Here is a 15,791-nt window from a genome sequence, read left to right as displayed (position 1 = left end):
GTGTGTTCACGAACGGACGCTTCCAAGGACTGAACGTTCGTACACGATTATTACTACGTCGGTGGTACTAACCTGCGATTGAGTCATGCTGGCGCTGGTATCCTCTCCGTCACTTACTTACAATGTTAAACTTTACAATCTGCCACGGACGATGATAGTACGGAACACTTGACTCGGAAGGCCACACAAGATATCTGCGGGTGCTGCCGTATGTGTGCCTGTGTGTATGCGTGCCAGTGACAGCTGGTTTTATTTTCCTTCTGGGGTGGATCATCAGCTGCACTTGAAGCTGCACTAGCCCGGATTACAAACTGCATTAGCTGCAGCGACGGGGTTCAGTTTCACCCGCGGAAAAACGCGTCACACTGTGTGAGTGGAGGAAAAAAGCGACTTAAAAAAAATGGAAACTCCCAAGCCCGACCAGCCGGCAACCGAGCGGAAGGCAATCTGTTCCGTCGTCCGTCGCCGGCACACTCGATTGGCCGTGGCCAGGGTCGCCGAGGGCTGATTGGATGAACGTCGCGTTTTTTGTGTTATTACGCCCTCTCCGTCGTAGCCTTGTTGACTCCGATGGGTTCGAGCCCGTATGCAAATATCGCAATTATCTGCGCCATTGGGAGGACAGAGGGAGAGAGGGATAGAGGGAGGGGACGGCATAGGTTAACGCGTGGAGAGTAGGGGAACCATCTTCAACCCTCGGCCCGGTTCCATTTCGTACGCAGCGATTCAATCAAAGCCAATATCGTCGATAAGCAGCAATTGATTTTCTACCCGGCTCATTTTCACACCACGTTTTCCCTCGCATTATCGGAGGGGATGCGTTTGATTGCCGGTCATAACCTAGCATGAAAGGAAGAAGCGAAAGGCGCGGGGAAAGCAACGCAAATCAAAACAAATAGAGAAAGTTTGCTATGGGATTATCATTTTCATCGAGGAGAGATTTTGCATCGCTTTCAAGACGAGTAGAGCCGAGGGCGGTATTTGATAAACGGGCTTAAACATTATTGGTAATACACTCGTTATACTTGCTCGAGAATTGAATTACAAAGCATATAAAGCATTTAGAAACATAAACAAAAAAACGTAAGCTTATAGCTCTAACTTATTCGGATGGACTTTTCATTCGAAAAAGTAAAACACCAGGCGCCTCCATTTGGAAAGAGGAAACACCATGCGTCTCCATTCGAAAATTACCGTCAAATGCAATCAGAGCATGTGTGGAATATTTTTTTCGATTATTTCAAAACTGACTTATTGATATTTCTATTAGTTGATGTCCTTTGTTGTCATAATTAATGTATAAGCTCTTGTAGAGAGTAAATCATTACAGAAGTTCTTAAGCAGGTTCATCCAGTTTTTTTTTCTAGTTTTCATTGCATTTAAATGTTTATGATCATAGCAAACGCTTTCAATCTATGCAAATTGCCCCAGATAAATAAAATGACTCTCTAGTGAAGCAAATTTATAAGGTTGGCTAAAAATATAAAAATATTTCAACCGGTTCAACAACAAACTTGTCGTGAAAGGTTAAAATATTTTATTCAAAATGAAGCATTCTAGGAATGAAGAATTCCAATGAAAATCAATTTACACTTAACTGTGGCTTCCAAACGCAACCGCATATTGCATAACGCTAGTCGTGCGAATGATTAACTTTGCCCCTTTTTCCTGACACGCCACAAACACGCATTTGTGAGCTTTCGGTGGAAAAAGGTTGAGGTTTCACCCCACTGGTTGCATGCTTTACCGGACCGCGGGTCGTACGATAACAGCAGGTTTCGATGGTGAGTGAATTATGACACTGTTGATCAGATTTATGGCTCGTGCAATAGGGTATCCAGTCGCATATGAGGGATGAGGCGGAAACTCGGATATATAATGACGAAGCGTAAGAATTATTGCTTGGGTTGGCAAAGTACGGTGTATCGTAGTTCAACCAGCGATTTTGATATAACTTATAAACCTTTTAAAATAATTGACATTGGTTCGATTTCGTTCGTCGTAAAAAAAAGAAACTAACTGATAGTATCTCAAATACCATATTTTAGACTTTGTTTTTATTTTCAATAAATATACATTTTTTGTACCCTTACTGAAGGGCACACTCGTATAACGTCCATACACTCTGCTCTATACAATGAATGATTTGATAGTTTAAAACCCGTTCTATGTAGTAAAACATATGTCCTAACGATACTTGCATCCTACCGTCAGGTTCCTCTTGTTCTCCCCCATTTCTCATCTTCACATTTGGTCTTTTCCCAAAACAAAACTAAAACTCACTATCACTACCAAAGTTTTGCATATGTTCTGAAGTATGATGATGCGGGTGCAATCCGGTTGCGGGCGATGTCCGGTTGTTTGTTTTCCTTCCTAAAGCTTCGAGCTGTATCGAACTGTATATTGCCAGTGGGTAAAAGATCCCTGCTCAATAAAACTCGCGCATTTTCAGGACTTTTCGTCCGGTTTTTCTTTTTTGTTGCTTTTGCACTTGAAACGGAAACTTTTCAAACCGTGAGATTCGTGTACAATTTAAGGCCACCCATGCGCATTTTTCATTGGGTCGTTTATTTTGTTTGTGTTCCTTTTGGCGGGCAAACTGCTGGTTTCATGTTGTCTTTAAATTTGTGTTCGTTTTGTTGTCTCTTCGCCACACCGCCAACGAAATGAAGATGAAGCAGTTTCACTTACTCTTTTGAAATCCTTAACAACAAAAATTCATGTTTTATCCACTTTTGTTTTTCCTAACCCTCTCTTTTTCTGGTTCTCCTACGACGGCCCAGGCCATTGTTTGCGTGAGCGCGCGTTTGCTCCCGCGTGAGTTAATTCTTCTCCAACGCGGCTTCGCTGTAGTATAGTATAACATTCATAAAACATTAAATTCATTCTACTAACGACGGTAACTTTAGCTGTTTCACCACGGTTCCAACCATACGTAACTCGCAGTAAATCTATGCGCACTTTTAGCGGCGCAACCCGCGGCGTGCTTCCTCCCGAGGACGCACACACACCTTCTGTAGGATGCGATATTATATTTTCTTACAAACACAAACACACCCCTCCTGTGGATCGCTTCTTTCAGCGTGCGTTGTGTCGGTTTGCTTTAATTGGTTTCATCTTCTAGATTACTGTTACTTTTGTTTAATTCTCTATCCATTTTAATTTATTTTAGATTTGTTATCCTGACTACATGTGTTTGTGTTTGTGTGTGCAAATGGGTTCCCTTTTATTCGCTATTCAATTGTTTAGTTAGCTGTTTGACACATTTATATCCCGTAACATATTTGAAACGCCACTTTAAAGTACATTATGCACAATAGACACGTACACACACACCCTGTTACGCGTGCCATGCAGCCTACATTGATAAACGGTGCGCACATCGATACATTGATGGAAACAGTTTTAAAAAACATCTCTGTATACTACATGCCTAGAAGATCACGATCGGAAGGACGATCATAAGGGACCGCGACAGTCTGGCTGGCTCGATGTGCTCGTTCAGAACATCACACGTATATGTATATGTATTTTATAGATGTATTTTTGAAGACATATTTTTCAGTTGTAAACGACCGTTCAAGACAATCCGATCGCTCCACTAAATAGTACAAAACGTTTTTTTTTACGAAATTTCTCAAAACGTTCAACTGGTGAACTTGTTTGTGCAACACATCTCGCAGTAGGAGAGAGACGGAGTAAAGGTTGGTGAAATTGTTGGCTTGGTGTACAAACTGGCCAAAACTTGTCCATCCAGTAAAACGCTAGAAAAACACATTCGCCAGCGCTCATCCCTTCACTTGCTTTCTTCCAAACCATTTTCTCTCTCACACATCTCTTCACAACATAAAATTCCTTTTTACAAACACGATTCCACTTTGTTGCAGCCGTAGTGCAGCGCGCTCAGTTAGCGGAAGCCAGAGCGGAAAATATGAACATTCGTAAAGTTGATTAACATCTATTTTCACAGCCTAGTTATTTTTTTCGTTCTCTCCGCCCGCTTCGTTTACTGATTTTTTGTTTTCTATTTCTTGTTTTGTTGTCGGAACCACTTCGTTTCAACCAGCTTCCTTTTCACCATTTGAGTTAACTTTACATCTTTGCTGTGCGGTTTACTGTTTGTGGTGGTGTGTTGGTTTGTGGTTTATTGTGTGCTTTTATTGAACAACACTTGTTTTGTTTGTTTGTTTGTTTGTTTGTCCCTTTTTGGCTGTTGAATCTTCTGCATGTGTACCATTATTGTATATAGTTTGTCTCCCTTGCTATACCGAACTACATCTTATTGGTTGGTGCTATTAAAATATATTTCTAAAAGCATTTGACACTGCCTGTTGCATGTTTGGCCGTTTCGTTCGGTTCGAAAAAAAAAGTGTACCCGTGTCCACATCCAGGCAACACTTTTCCTTATTTTTATTGTGCATCGCTGCACTCGCCATTTTGCCCCGGGGCGGGAATACCGAGTGGGTACACAAATACGAAAAATTAAAAAAAAACCGATCATAATTCGCACTGAGAACACTTTGTCCACGGATGCGATCTTTGTCGGATTGGTTTCTTGTTGAACAGATCGGTCTCTTTTACGGACACTTTAATTGCGCACATAAAATAAAAAAAACAAGCATGGCACTCGGATTACAATCAGGCTACACGGAGAAGAAACTAAAATGAGGAAAGGATTTTTACAATTAAAAAAAAAACGGTTGTATAAATAAAAACCCGCGACGTCCTATGAAACGGGAAGGTTCTTGTTGGTATGCCGCCCGTTCCGTCGATTGCCAACGAAACACCGTTCGGGACGTTAAAATAAAACTTGCTACTCGTTGGTTTCGGTTGTGGGAAAAGGTTTGTGGTTCTAGCTTCTTGGTGACGGTGGTGGAGGTGGTGGTTGGTTGATTGGTGTCGAGGTTGCGGCCGGCAGTGGCAGACCGTTTCATACCATGCTTTCGTTTTCCTTCGACTGCAGCTCACCGAAGCCCGTTACGCCACCGACCGGCGCGGGCAGTACGCCGACCTTACGCAGCGAACTGTCGCTCGATTTGAACCCGTTGCCCTGGATGAACCCGAACAGCCAGGACTTGATGGAGCCGCGCGTGAGCGACTTCTTGCTGCAGGCGTCCTCGTCCCCGTCCGGCCCACCGACGTGCTCGAGTGAGTACCACCGTTTGCTGCCGCTGTTTGCGTTCGTGTGCAGCCCGCTGAGACAGTCCTCCGGCTGCGGCGTGGTGAGGGACGTTTGGCGCGTTAGCAGCGGACAGTTCGGTTGCTCCTGCTGCTCGGCGGAGTTGTTGCCACCGATCGAGCCGTTGCAGTTGTTGTTGTGCAGATACTTGCTGTACGCCTCGCAGGCCGCATGGCTGTTCGGTGGTGGTGGCGCTCCTTTCGGATGGTTCGAGTTGGTGAGGGCGAGCAGCTTCTGAGGTGAATAGTGTTCGGGCTGCTGCTGATGGTGGTGGTGCTGTTGGTGGTAGGAGTCGTCGTGATTGTTGATCGACTCGTGACTGATCGTCGCTACGGGAGCCGTTGCCATGAATGACTGAGATCCGGTTCGTGACGGTGTCGCCGCGTTACTCCGAACGATTCGTGGAGCGCGCTTCGTTAACACCTGGTCACCGCCAAGAAGTCGACTACTGGCGCTCTTTCGGCTCGGTTCGGTCGTGACCGGGAAGGGATCAAGCGATCGGCTCTCGCGGAGAACGGCCGCCTCGGAAGATCGTCCACCTCCACCGCCACCACTGCCACCACCACCACCATCATCACATCCACCTCCGTTCGAGGACATCCGACAAAGCTGCTTATAATCGTCGGTGGACGTGATTGAACGCAGTTTGTGACTCCAGCGGCGACCGGGACTGCTTCCACCGAGCAGGACGCGCTTAAGGTTCTCACTGGAGGCGATCTTGCCGAGCATACTGGTGCGCTGGTCGAGCGTGCTCTGCGAATCATCATCATCATCGTTCGTGCCCGCCAGCAGGTTCTCCAACCGGTGGCTCTGGGAGCGTGGTGAATCCGCCCTCGTCACCACCATCGGCCCAAACATCGATCCCTGCAGGCTGTAGCTGCTTTCGTGATCCGCCCCTCCGCCAACACCGACCCGGTACGCGCACGACTGTCTTCTGCTACCCGGCATGTAGCTTCCACCCATGCCCATCATCATGACACCCCCGCCCGGCAGTCCGATGATGCTGGGATGGCGCGAGTCGTACGTCATCTTGGGACTGCGCCGCGGCCGGCAGAACAGTGGCGGCGGCAGATCCCGAGCGTCGACCGGAATCTTCTGGATGGCCTGCTCGGTGGCCGCCTCGAGCCAGTACGTCATCACCTCGCCCTTGCCCTTCATCGCGATTAAGCCGCGCTCGACGATCACGTACCCTCCGAGCGTGTCCAGCGCGTCCTTGCACTGCTGCGAGATGTGGATCTTTAGCGCCTCGCCGTTCGATTCCATGCGGGACGCCGTGTTCACCGTGTCACCGAACAGACAGTACCGGGGCATGGTGAGCCCGACGACTCCCGCCACCACCGGCCCCGTATGGATGCCGATGCGAAGCTTCAGCGTTTCGTTAGGCCGGTGCGCGATCCGGTGACTCCGGACGGCCTGCAGAAGCTCCAGTGCCATCGAAGCGATCTCTCCGACGTGTCGGTTACCGTTCGTGATGGGAAGACCCGAAACCTGATCGAGGAAATAGCAACAGAAAAGGTTAATTCAGTTTAGCGACGTGTGTACTGAGTAAAAATGAGTGAGTAAGTTGAATCTTATTGCTGAATTGGGTCATTTAAACTCGCACGGATACTAATTGTAGCCCCTTTTTAAATCGAATCCTTAAAAAAGATGCTAGTGGCCTAAGCAATTGCTCAGCAATCAGGAATTCGAATCTCAAAAAGGGACTCGAACCTATCAGAGTAATTAACAGAGTAAATAAACTAAAGAGAATGTGTTAAAGATGTTCTTGCATTTGATGTGGATTCTTATCCCTGTTTATGATTAAATTCCTTGTTACGGATTCAAATCTCTGTGGTGCCTAGTAACTCTTTCACTCACTCATAGGATACGAATCCTCACTTGTGATTCGAATATGTACTTGGGATTCGAAACCCTTGTTCGGGATTCGAATCGTTGCGGAGACTAGCAACTGTTTTAATCATTCAGCCACTCTTGAGATTCGAGTTCATATCTCTGTGACGACTACCGTAGAAGCACCATACTTGGCGCGGGTCCAAACTTGGCGCACTTTCTAATATTTTGTTCGATATTAGACTATTTCCAAATCATTTCAGCCTAAAATAGGGAGTTAAATATTTGTTTATGTTTGTACAATACATCCGCATCAAAACATGTTAATGGTTTTTAGTTATTGAATGTATATATAATTAAATGAAAAATTCCATCTCACAAGTGCGCCAATTTTTACTCGCGTTAGCAACGCTGCTAAGGAGTGGGTTCAACTGTTTCCAATAATTTATACGCAAAGGAAAAATTATTGGGGATTTTATTTATCAGAAACTGTAAAAAAGTAAGTATTTTCAATGAATCGTGGTTAGATTTGGCGCTTTTTGAGATTATTATGCTAATTTTGAAGTGAACAATTTTGCGCCAAGTTTGGCTCACAGTGTTCCTAATTATTCACCGTGAAGAATATGACTGTTTGCGCTACTAGATATTTTTGAATCATAGAAGGCTTTGATGAATGAGATTATAAAAGTTAGTGATGAGATAGTTTTATTTTCACGAGAGAAGCCAAAGTCCGCTGCAAAAACAGCTAAATTGGTTTTTAAATTGCTGTTGAAAAGTGTTTCTATTGTTTTAAGTTGACTTTTGAATATAGCTGTTGAATTCAATTAACTACATCCATTTTGTTTTAAGTGCACCAAATTAGGAACACATCGCGCCAAATAAGGAACATTGCAAAAACCATGCGCCAAGTTAGGAACATAATGTGCCACACAGAGTTTTTGAAACTTGAAGAAATAAGAATTTAATTTTCTCACTTATTTTTCTTATATTCTATGGTAGTTAGGCTAGCACTGTGCAAAAAATGGTATGATTTGACCGAACATTGATTTTGTTATTCAACTTTTTATGCAGAATTTTCTTAACTGCGCCAAATATGGTACATCTGCGGTATTATCTTATTTTTCACGTTTTAAATCACAAAAGAGTAACTAAACGATTCGAAACATGATTGTTCAAGCTGATTCAAGTTCGGGTTTTGTCTTGTCGTAAATCTTGTAGTCAATGTGTTGCTGCACCAACGTTGTGCTCGAGTCGCATGTAGATTGCGGCTCATCAAACAAACCTAAATCAGAACCTTTCGGGACAAATTGTAAACCTTTCGGTATCAGGTGCGATCGTGTGCCCAAATAAACACATAAAACGAAAGGGACACGATGCACCGGAAACGAGACGTTTAGGCATGCGTGGCACGATTGCGGTCCCACGCATGAAGCGAACGAAGGAAAATAATTAAGCGACAATTGTCACACCAAGAGGACTAGGATAATGAGTCCTATTCCTATTCCAATAAGAACAATGCACGTTCAATGCGTGGGAATTATCCGTCCCACACATATTATCACAATCTATGTAAACATTACTCCATACCAGGAAGAAATTCTGGTATAAAAGGAGCTACATTTTCGAAATAAATTTAGTGTTAACTCAAACTCCGACTAGAGTAACCTCGTTGGTTTTTATCCGTTCTCACTCACTGCCATATCCGAAAGTTCGAAACGATCAACTCTCCCCATCTGTTGCATAGGCCTCCGTCATAAGCTTGAGGCAACTAGCTTGATGGTAATAGAGAGTCAGAGACTTTGACAATTAGCCGGCAGAAACTTAACTTCCCGTTGCACACCGATAATCAAGCAAGGAGGTCTTCCTTCGCGGGATCTACTTGGTTAGACGTGCCGTAACACAATGAATCAATAAACCGACTATCGTAACGATCAATTTACAACGAAATGTAGTTTCTTTGTAGTTTCTAGTAAAGATCACACTTACCACCATGTACGCGTCACCGATCGTCTCCACCTTGTACACGTCGTAGCCCTTGATGATGCGATCAAACACCGTGTACAGGTCGTTCAGGAAGTTGACGACCTGCAGCGGCGTACTCTCTGCCGACATCGCTGTAAAACCAACAATGTCGCTGAAGTAGATCGTCACCGAGTCGTACGACACCGGCTCGACGCCGAGCCCTTTGGTCAGCTTCTCCGCGACCGGCTGCGGCAGCATCCGGTGCAGCAGGTCCTCCGTCTTGCGCTTCTCCTCGCACAGCAGCCGCGTCCGGTCCTGCACGATCTCCTCCAGATTGTTCGCGTACTTCTCCATCATCTCCATCATCTGGTCCATGATGTTCTTCGACTTGCCACCGCGCATGCGTTTCAGCCGATTGCTGCATGGGGTAGGAGAAAAGGGAGGAATCGAATGGTTTTTAACCGAAATCCCGAAACAAACGGCTTCTTGAGCTTCCACACGTACCGAATGCTAGGAAAGTCTGGCCGTAGGTCGGCGTTCTCGTCCCAGCATTCCCGGATGCACGTGATCACGTAGTCGGACACCTCCTCGTTGTCGATCACGCTCTCGATGTCGGGCCGGAACGGTTCCTTGCCCGGCTCGGGCGGCGTCTTTACGCGCTCGATGATCTCCTTCGGTTCGAGCTCGGTGTAACCGAACGGACCTCGACGGCCAATGATCTCGAACAGGATGATCGCGAACGCGTACACGTCACCCTTCTGGCTGCCGTACACGCTGGGCTGACGCAAGAGTTCCGGTGACTTCCAGAAGAGATCTATCGGACAGAGACGAATCCAACGGGTGAGAATTGGTTCTATTTTGTCGAACCTCTGTTCGGATTGCTTTTGACTTCTACTTACTGCGATAGTGTTGATGTTCACCGATCGATTCGTTCTCGGCGCAGTGGCGCAGATCGTGCAGACCGAAGTCCGTCACCTGCAGCATCCACCGCGACGTCACGACGCAGTTCGATGACTTCAGATTACCGTGATAGTTTAAAGCTGAACTGTGAATGTAGATCATTGCCTGCGAATGGAATTAAGGGTATATTAGTTTCATTCCATCCAACCGAATTTTGACGAAGATGACGTTACCTTAATTAAATCATGCACCAGTGATGCAATAAATAAATCATCTAGCTTGATATCCTCGTTCTCGACGATATCGTACAGGCTTCCCTTGGCACAATAATCAGTGACTAGTAATATCCGCATCGGCTCCACGCAGGCCCCGATGAAGCTATTGATGTTATCGTGCCGCAGGTCGCGCAGCAGCCGCATCTCCTTCATGATCTCGCGCGAGATGTCCTTCCGGCGGGAGAACTTCAGCTCTTTAATGCGCACCACCACGTTGCGGAAGCGGGCGGTCGGTGTGAACACCTGGTTGGAGCAGCGTGACCCGAACGACTGGGCACTCGCCAAACTGAGCTGTGTTGGGAGAAGAAGTGTAAAAACGAATTAAAACATGTATACGTTAGAGGTGCATCCTGCACGCAACATTGCTTTATCAATCGAGTGAACATTAAAGTCAAACCGAGGGGAAATTGTTTCACATCAAGAGCATTTCAATGCGTCTCGTTTCGTTGTTAAAAGCGTATGAACCGTTCATAACGAAGGATTCAGTTTGAAAAACATCATCGCAATAAATGCGATTTTAATTTTGCAATAAAGTGCAATTGCATAAGCATATATGAACTATGCATACGATTTCTGTCGTTTAGCAATACTGTCACATAGTATACTATCTACTATTATCATGGCTTTAAATGATTTGTGTATAAAAATGTAATTTTATAGGAAATAGCAATTTAAGAAAATACAATTAGAAATAATGTATATGTTGTTTCATTCCAAACATAACAGGTTTTTATAACAAAAAAATTACTTGTTGCAAACGTAAAGTTTGTACAAATACAGTGTGTAGAAAATATAAATGTAGACCATAAGAAGTTTTAATTTTCAGTAAAAGTAATACCTATATTATTATATCATTTAATAAATATAATATTATCATCAATTATTATCAAAATTTTTCTAGATTCGTTTTTGAAGCATGACTTGGATTGAAAATTAAAAAATATCAAATACAAAAAACCAGAAAAATGATCTTACAAACATTTTCTGTCGTACATTCACTTATCGAAGAGAAAGCAGACCTTCATTTCTCGAACAACACACACGAACAACGTATAAACAACGATGTTTATAGGGCTGGAAAAAATTCTCCACAACGATCGCCATTCGTGCCATGTGGAACTTTAAATGTTCGTTTATTTAAATTATGGCATTCGAAATTGAATCGTTGCGTAGGAGTTATGAGATTGACAGGACCAAACGCTATTTTAGCATGATGCATGTAAATCTCTTCCCTCTTCCAACCCCCCCCGCCCCCCCCTCCCCCCATATCACCACAAACAGCTGCTATGCCTAGATGGAAACATAACATAAAACGGTCCTTCATGCGACCTACGATGGAAAGTAAATTGATTACGAACAAAAAGGACAAACGATTTTTCGGTTTTTTATTTGCAAACGATTGAAGTGAAACTCTTTCATGAGAGGCGGGGGATACGAATACGGGCTGGGAAATGAAAATATTACTCAAAAAAAAAAAGCAATGACGCCCACACCGATAGGTGGATGAATAAAAGGTCTCGAAAGGCTAATCGGAAATTCCGGCCCGACTCGTTAGCACCTGCTTGATGGTGGCACAAATGACGGGATTGATAGCCGAATCCCAAATGTCAACCAGGACGTTTGGCTCATGTTCAAGTGACAGCCGGTCTCGGGTCCGGGTGATTTTAACGGAGAACCTTTCAATGAGGCGGCGTTGTGGAGGTGGTACGGTTTCCAACGAGAGGTTTTTGAGTGAGAGAGAGTGAACGGTTGGTATTTTATTATTAGACGTTCAAGTTCGTGAGGGTTCAGATTGCAATTTAATTTCTGTCACCCTTAAAACGAATAATTATATCTACTTTTAGGAAATTCAAACCCAACCGAGTACAACTCGACTGCCACAGCGTTCCGTCAGCCCCCCGGCGCTTACCTTACTCGGCGAGGAGACTATTTCCGTGTTGAAGTAGCCCTTGATGTCGTTCGGGTCGATCTTCCACAGCAGGCCCTCGATCTCCAGCTCGATTTTCCATTTGCGGTAGATGCTCATCGTGATGACGCCGGCACAGAACAGTATCAGCGCCAGGACGCCGGCTATCACCATCGACATGACGTGGGTGTCGTCCTTCATGCAGTGCTCGTTGGCGAAGCCACAGGACGGCTCGTCCATCGGCCGGTCCGTGCCGGCCCAATCGATCGTGCTGCCTACCTTGACAAGCTTAAACTCCTGCGGACGAGCGGGTGGAAAGTGGAATATTTTTATTTATTAGGTTCCTATTCTCGCCATACAATGGGGGATTCGTTTAGAGGGACCGGCTAGTGATTGAGTTAAAAACAGAGCGCGGGTGCTGGTTTGCCCGGAATAAAAAAGTTCACATCGTCCGTATTGGTTATTCCATGAGAAGATTTTATTTTAAATCAAATCAAATCAAAACAAACCAGAAAAAAGTTCAAAGCCCCCAAACACTGTGCCATGAGGATATGAAAAAAGTTCAATTTCTGCAATCGTTTTTCCAGTTAATCTTGTCGTCCGTATGGATTTCAGCTCGTCAACAAGTGTATGAATTCAGTTATTCTTTTTTCTGCCTCCATGTGCGGTTAAAAATTGTCCACCCACCAAACACAAAAGGACCTTTCGATTGCACGTGACGGATGACAATGCTGGGCTTAAGTACCATTGACGGTAACGCAGAGCGCGAATACATTTCCACTCCCGAGAGGAGCGCGGGTGAATGATGTGAAAAAATAATTGATAATCCTCCCGTGCACGTAGCACAGAGGGATCTCACTGTAGACTCGCTGCTGGGCAGAAGTTATGAGCAATCATTCACATGCATACTGGTTTTGGGACGCATCTTTCTGGGCAGCTTTTTACTACTAGTCCCGCCGGTCACTACTAGAAGCTTATGATTCTCGTTTTCGATCTTTCTTTTCGTTTTCGTTTTGGGCAATACAAAGATGAAAAAAAGTATGTTTGAGGGTTGGATTTGATGGTCTTTTGATCAACGAGTTTTGCCATTCATTTTTGATCTTTTTTTAGCATAAACCTGTGGTAATATTCTACCTGTTCTTTTCAGTGCGATGTTTTACAGATTTCAAGCTGTACGGTTATTCTGGTTATTGTGACTTTTAAGCTTTCATGTGAAAAGGAAGGTAAGATAATTGCATAGCCACATTACCATAGATTGTAGCGTTTCATAGGATGCAAACTTAATTATCTCTTTAATGTACAACTCTCTCCAGTGTCCTTGGTACCGAGTTTATCAAACCATATCAAATATTAAGTGCACCTTTAAATATCGAATAAAGTGTTTAATTTCAGACGTAGTGCAATTTACATGAGCAATTCAATTTCAAAAAACATGAGCAATTCAAGCCACAAAAAAAAAACGAAATGTGCTGCAGCTGGTAACCGTTTCCCTATGTACAATTTCATTAGTAGAGTTCGACGTTCTTAATTTGACGGATGTAATGGGGGTAGATAAAACAGAGCCGGAGCTTAGTTGCAACAAAAGTCTATTAGATGTGAAACAAAGTTTTTAATTGCAATGTACCAATGCAGGAGAACCAGAATGCATTTCATTCCGATTTTAATTTAAAACACAAAAAATACAACAAACAATAACAAACTTTCCTCCTATCCGTGTAGGTTCATCATGAACTGTTTTAGATGGTCTGCATGTGAGCAAAGATTCATATAGCTTTAGCATGTTTGTGTCCGGTGTCTCACCGGGCTCTTCTCGTTAGGTGGTTAACATTGAAAAAAAGAAGGGAAGCAAAGACAAACGAAATACGGAAACAACAATCACGACTCACTCACTGGAATTTCATCATTTCGATGCTGGCTGGTACCGTTGAGATTCTGTGGCTGGCGCATCTGGAAGTGTGCGACCGGGTGCAGCTGATACTCGCACGAAAAGTTGTCCTCGTTGTAGTTCTCCTTCTTGAGCGCCAGCACCGAGAAGTTACCCTCCGAGTCGCCATAGTCGTCGATTTTGATCGTCGCACCGGCAACGCCTGTGTCGAAGAAGAGAAACGAAAAGCAAGAAGGATTGATACGTCACAGAGTCACTCGTTGTTCTTCACGCCCTTGGGCAGAGCTGCACTCACTGTGATAGGTTCGATTGCTGATGATAGTATGGATGATTTTGGTGCCATTGCTGGCCACGTCCCGGATCACGTCGCTCGTTAGCGGTCGGTGTTGTTGTTCCTCCTTCAGCAGCTTATCCAGCGCCCAGGCGTACAGCTTCACCGAGTCGTACAGATAGGCCGCGTAGATCGATACGTACTGCAACACAATCAGAAAAATAACACAGATATAAAAAACGATTGTCATATCACAATAACGAAACGAAAGACATATCACAGCAAGTTATGTAAATTTTCAGAAAAGCTTCGGAAGCGAAACAATTATTACGTTGACGGTTACCAAGTAGAGGCTAAAGGAGCATAAACGAACGAATGTCACGGACTGCAACTCTTTGATCTAGGTAAGCTTTCAAACGGCTTTCGCTTCGTAAACATTACTTCATATTCGTTGAAGAATTGTCACAAGATGGAAGCTTCGTTGAAAAGAATCGTTCCGATGATTTTGTCGAGTTTTGATCTTTGTAATTGGGATAACAAAGTATAAGAAATTGGAAAAAAAATACTCGAAATAAACTAGAAAAATTGCCTTAATAATGATTACTCTCAAATCGAATACATAGTTCAAATAGATATCATTTCTTCCGTTTTTTCTATATTTACATTAAGCTCATCATGCAAAGTGTTTCCAGTCTACTGCCCTCAGACCGTATACACGCTATGTGAATTTGATATCAACAACCTGTTCAGACTTTCGTTGAATCTACTACGCAACTACATTTTATTTCATGTACATAAACGCATCGAGGCACCACCTTCGAGGAAGAATTTTACGGTTTATACTTCGACGTACGATTGTATAGTATTTTTTTCGTTTTCTTCAAAACACTTCAAATGTTAGTTTAGGAACGAACGAGCACGAACCGCAACAGTAGATTTTCTTTGCTGTTTAATTTCCACTTTTCATTGTTCAAACGTCAACCATTTGTCTAACCGAATCATAGAATGATTTTTCTTGCGATCCCCCGTGCACAGACGACTTATATTCTTCAAACATAACCACAATGAGTTGCCTACAACACGGTTGATTTACTACGAAGCAGGCGGACGTAGGCAAAGTACCTTAACGAACTGGTTGAACAGTATTGGCTGCTTGAAGAAGAACGGTTCCTTCGAGGTGTACTCGCGCACTTTGTGCGTGAAGTTCTCGAACGTAGACAGCGGCTCGGACGCGACGACAACCAGCAAGCTTTTGCTGCGCTTCACGAAGTTCCCCGGCAGATCCTTGCAGTCCTTGACGTTGGCCGGCTTCTCCGCACGCCACAGGTACTTTTGAGACAGCCTAGAAGAGAAAAAAGGACACGAAAAGGAAGCATGTTACCACGGTTCGAATTGCATTTGGTTTGTCTTCGGGACAAAGAAACATTACGCCTAAGTCAAATAGGATGGAAACTTTTAGTTGAAAAATAAATTGGCGGGTCATTTTGTTCCGTCAAACATCAGTTCAATTAACATTGCATTCTTCTTTCTGGTGTTTGCCAACGAAGACTCATACTCAGTAACAGAACGGAACCGAAGGACAC

General features: G+C 44.1%; 1 protein-coding gene across 3 annotated transcripts in view; it reads right to left on the bottom strand.

The window, feature by feature from the left end:
* Positions 1-2,049: 2,049 nt before the first annotated feature.
* Positions 2,050-15,791, bottom strand: part of LOC131260478 (receptor-type guanylate cyclase Gyc76C-like) — a 72,977-nt gene continuing 59,235 nt past the window's right edge. For 2 of the 3 annotated variants that reach the window (XM_058262209.1, XM_058262210.1), the window contains 9 exons: positions 15,331-15,550; positions 14,233-14,410; positions 13,943-14,139; positions 12,056-12,349; positions 10,105-10,437; positions 9,871-10,036; positions 9,476-9,785; positions 8,996-9,389; positions 2,050-6,667 (listed from right to left, as the gene is read on the bottom strand). In XM_058262209.1, coding sequence (XP_058118192.1) covers positions 4,931-6,667; positions 8,996-9,389; positions 9,476-9,785; positions 9,871-10,036; positions 10,105-10,437; positions 12,056-12,349; positions 13,943-14,139; positions 14,233-14,410; positions 15,331-15,550 — 3,829 coding nt within the window. In that variant the 3' untranslated portion in view covers positions 2,050-4,930. The remainder of the gene's footprint in view (positions 6,668-8,995; positions 9,390-9,475; positions 9,786-9,870; positions 10,037-10,104; positions 10,438-12,055; positions 12,350-13,942; positions 14,140-14,232; positions 14,411-15,330; positions 15,551-15,791) is intronic. The other variant, XR_009178159.1, reaches the window with a different exon arrangement.

The sequence above is a fragment of the Anopheles coustani genome, chromosome 3 (genome assembly GCF_943734705.1).
Source record: "Anopheles coustani chromosome 3, idAnoCousDA_361_x.2, whole genome shotgun sequence".
Classification (NCBI taxonomy): Eukaryota; Metazoa; Arthropoda; class Insecta; order Diptera; family Culicidae; genus Anopheles; species Anopheles coustani.
The sequence above is the reverse complement of the archived record's forward strand: the minus strand, read 5'-3'. Positions and strand labels throughout refer to the sequence as shown.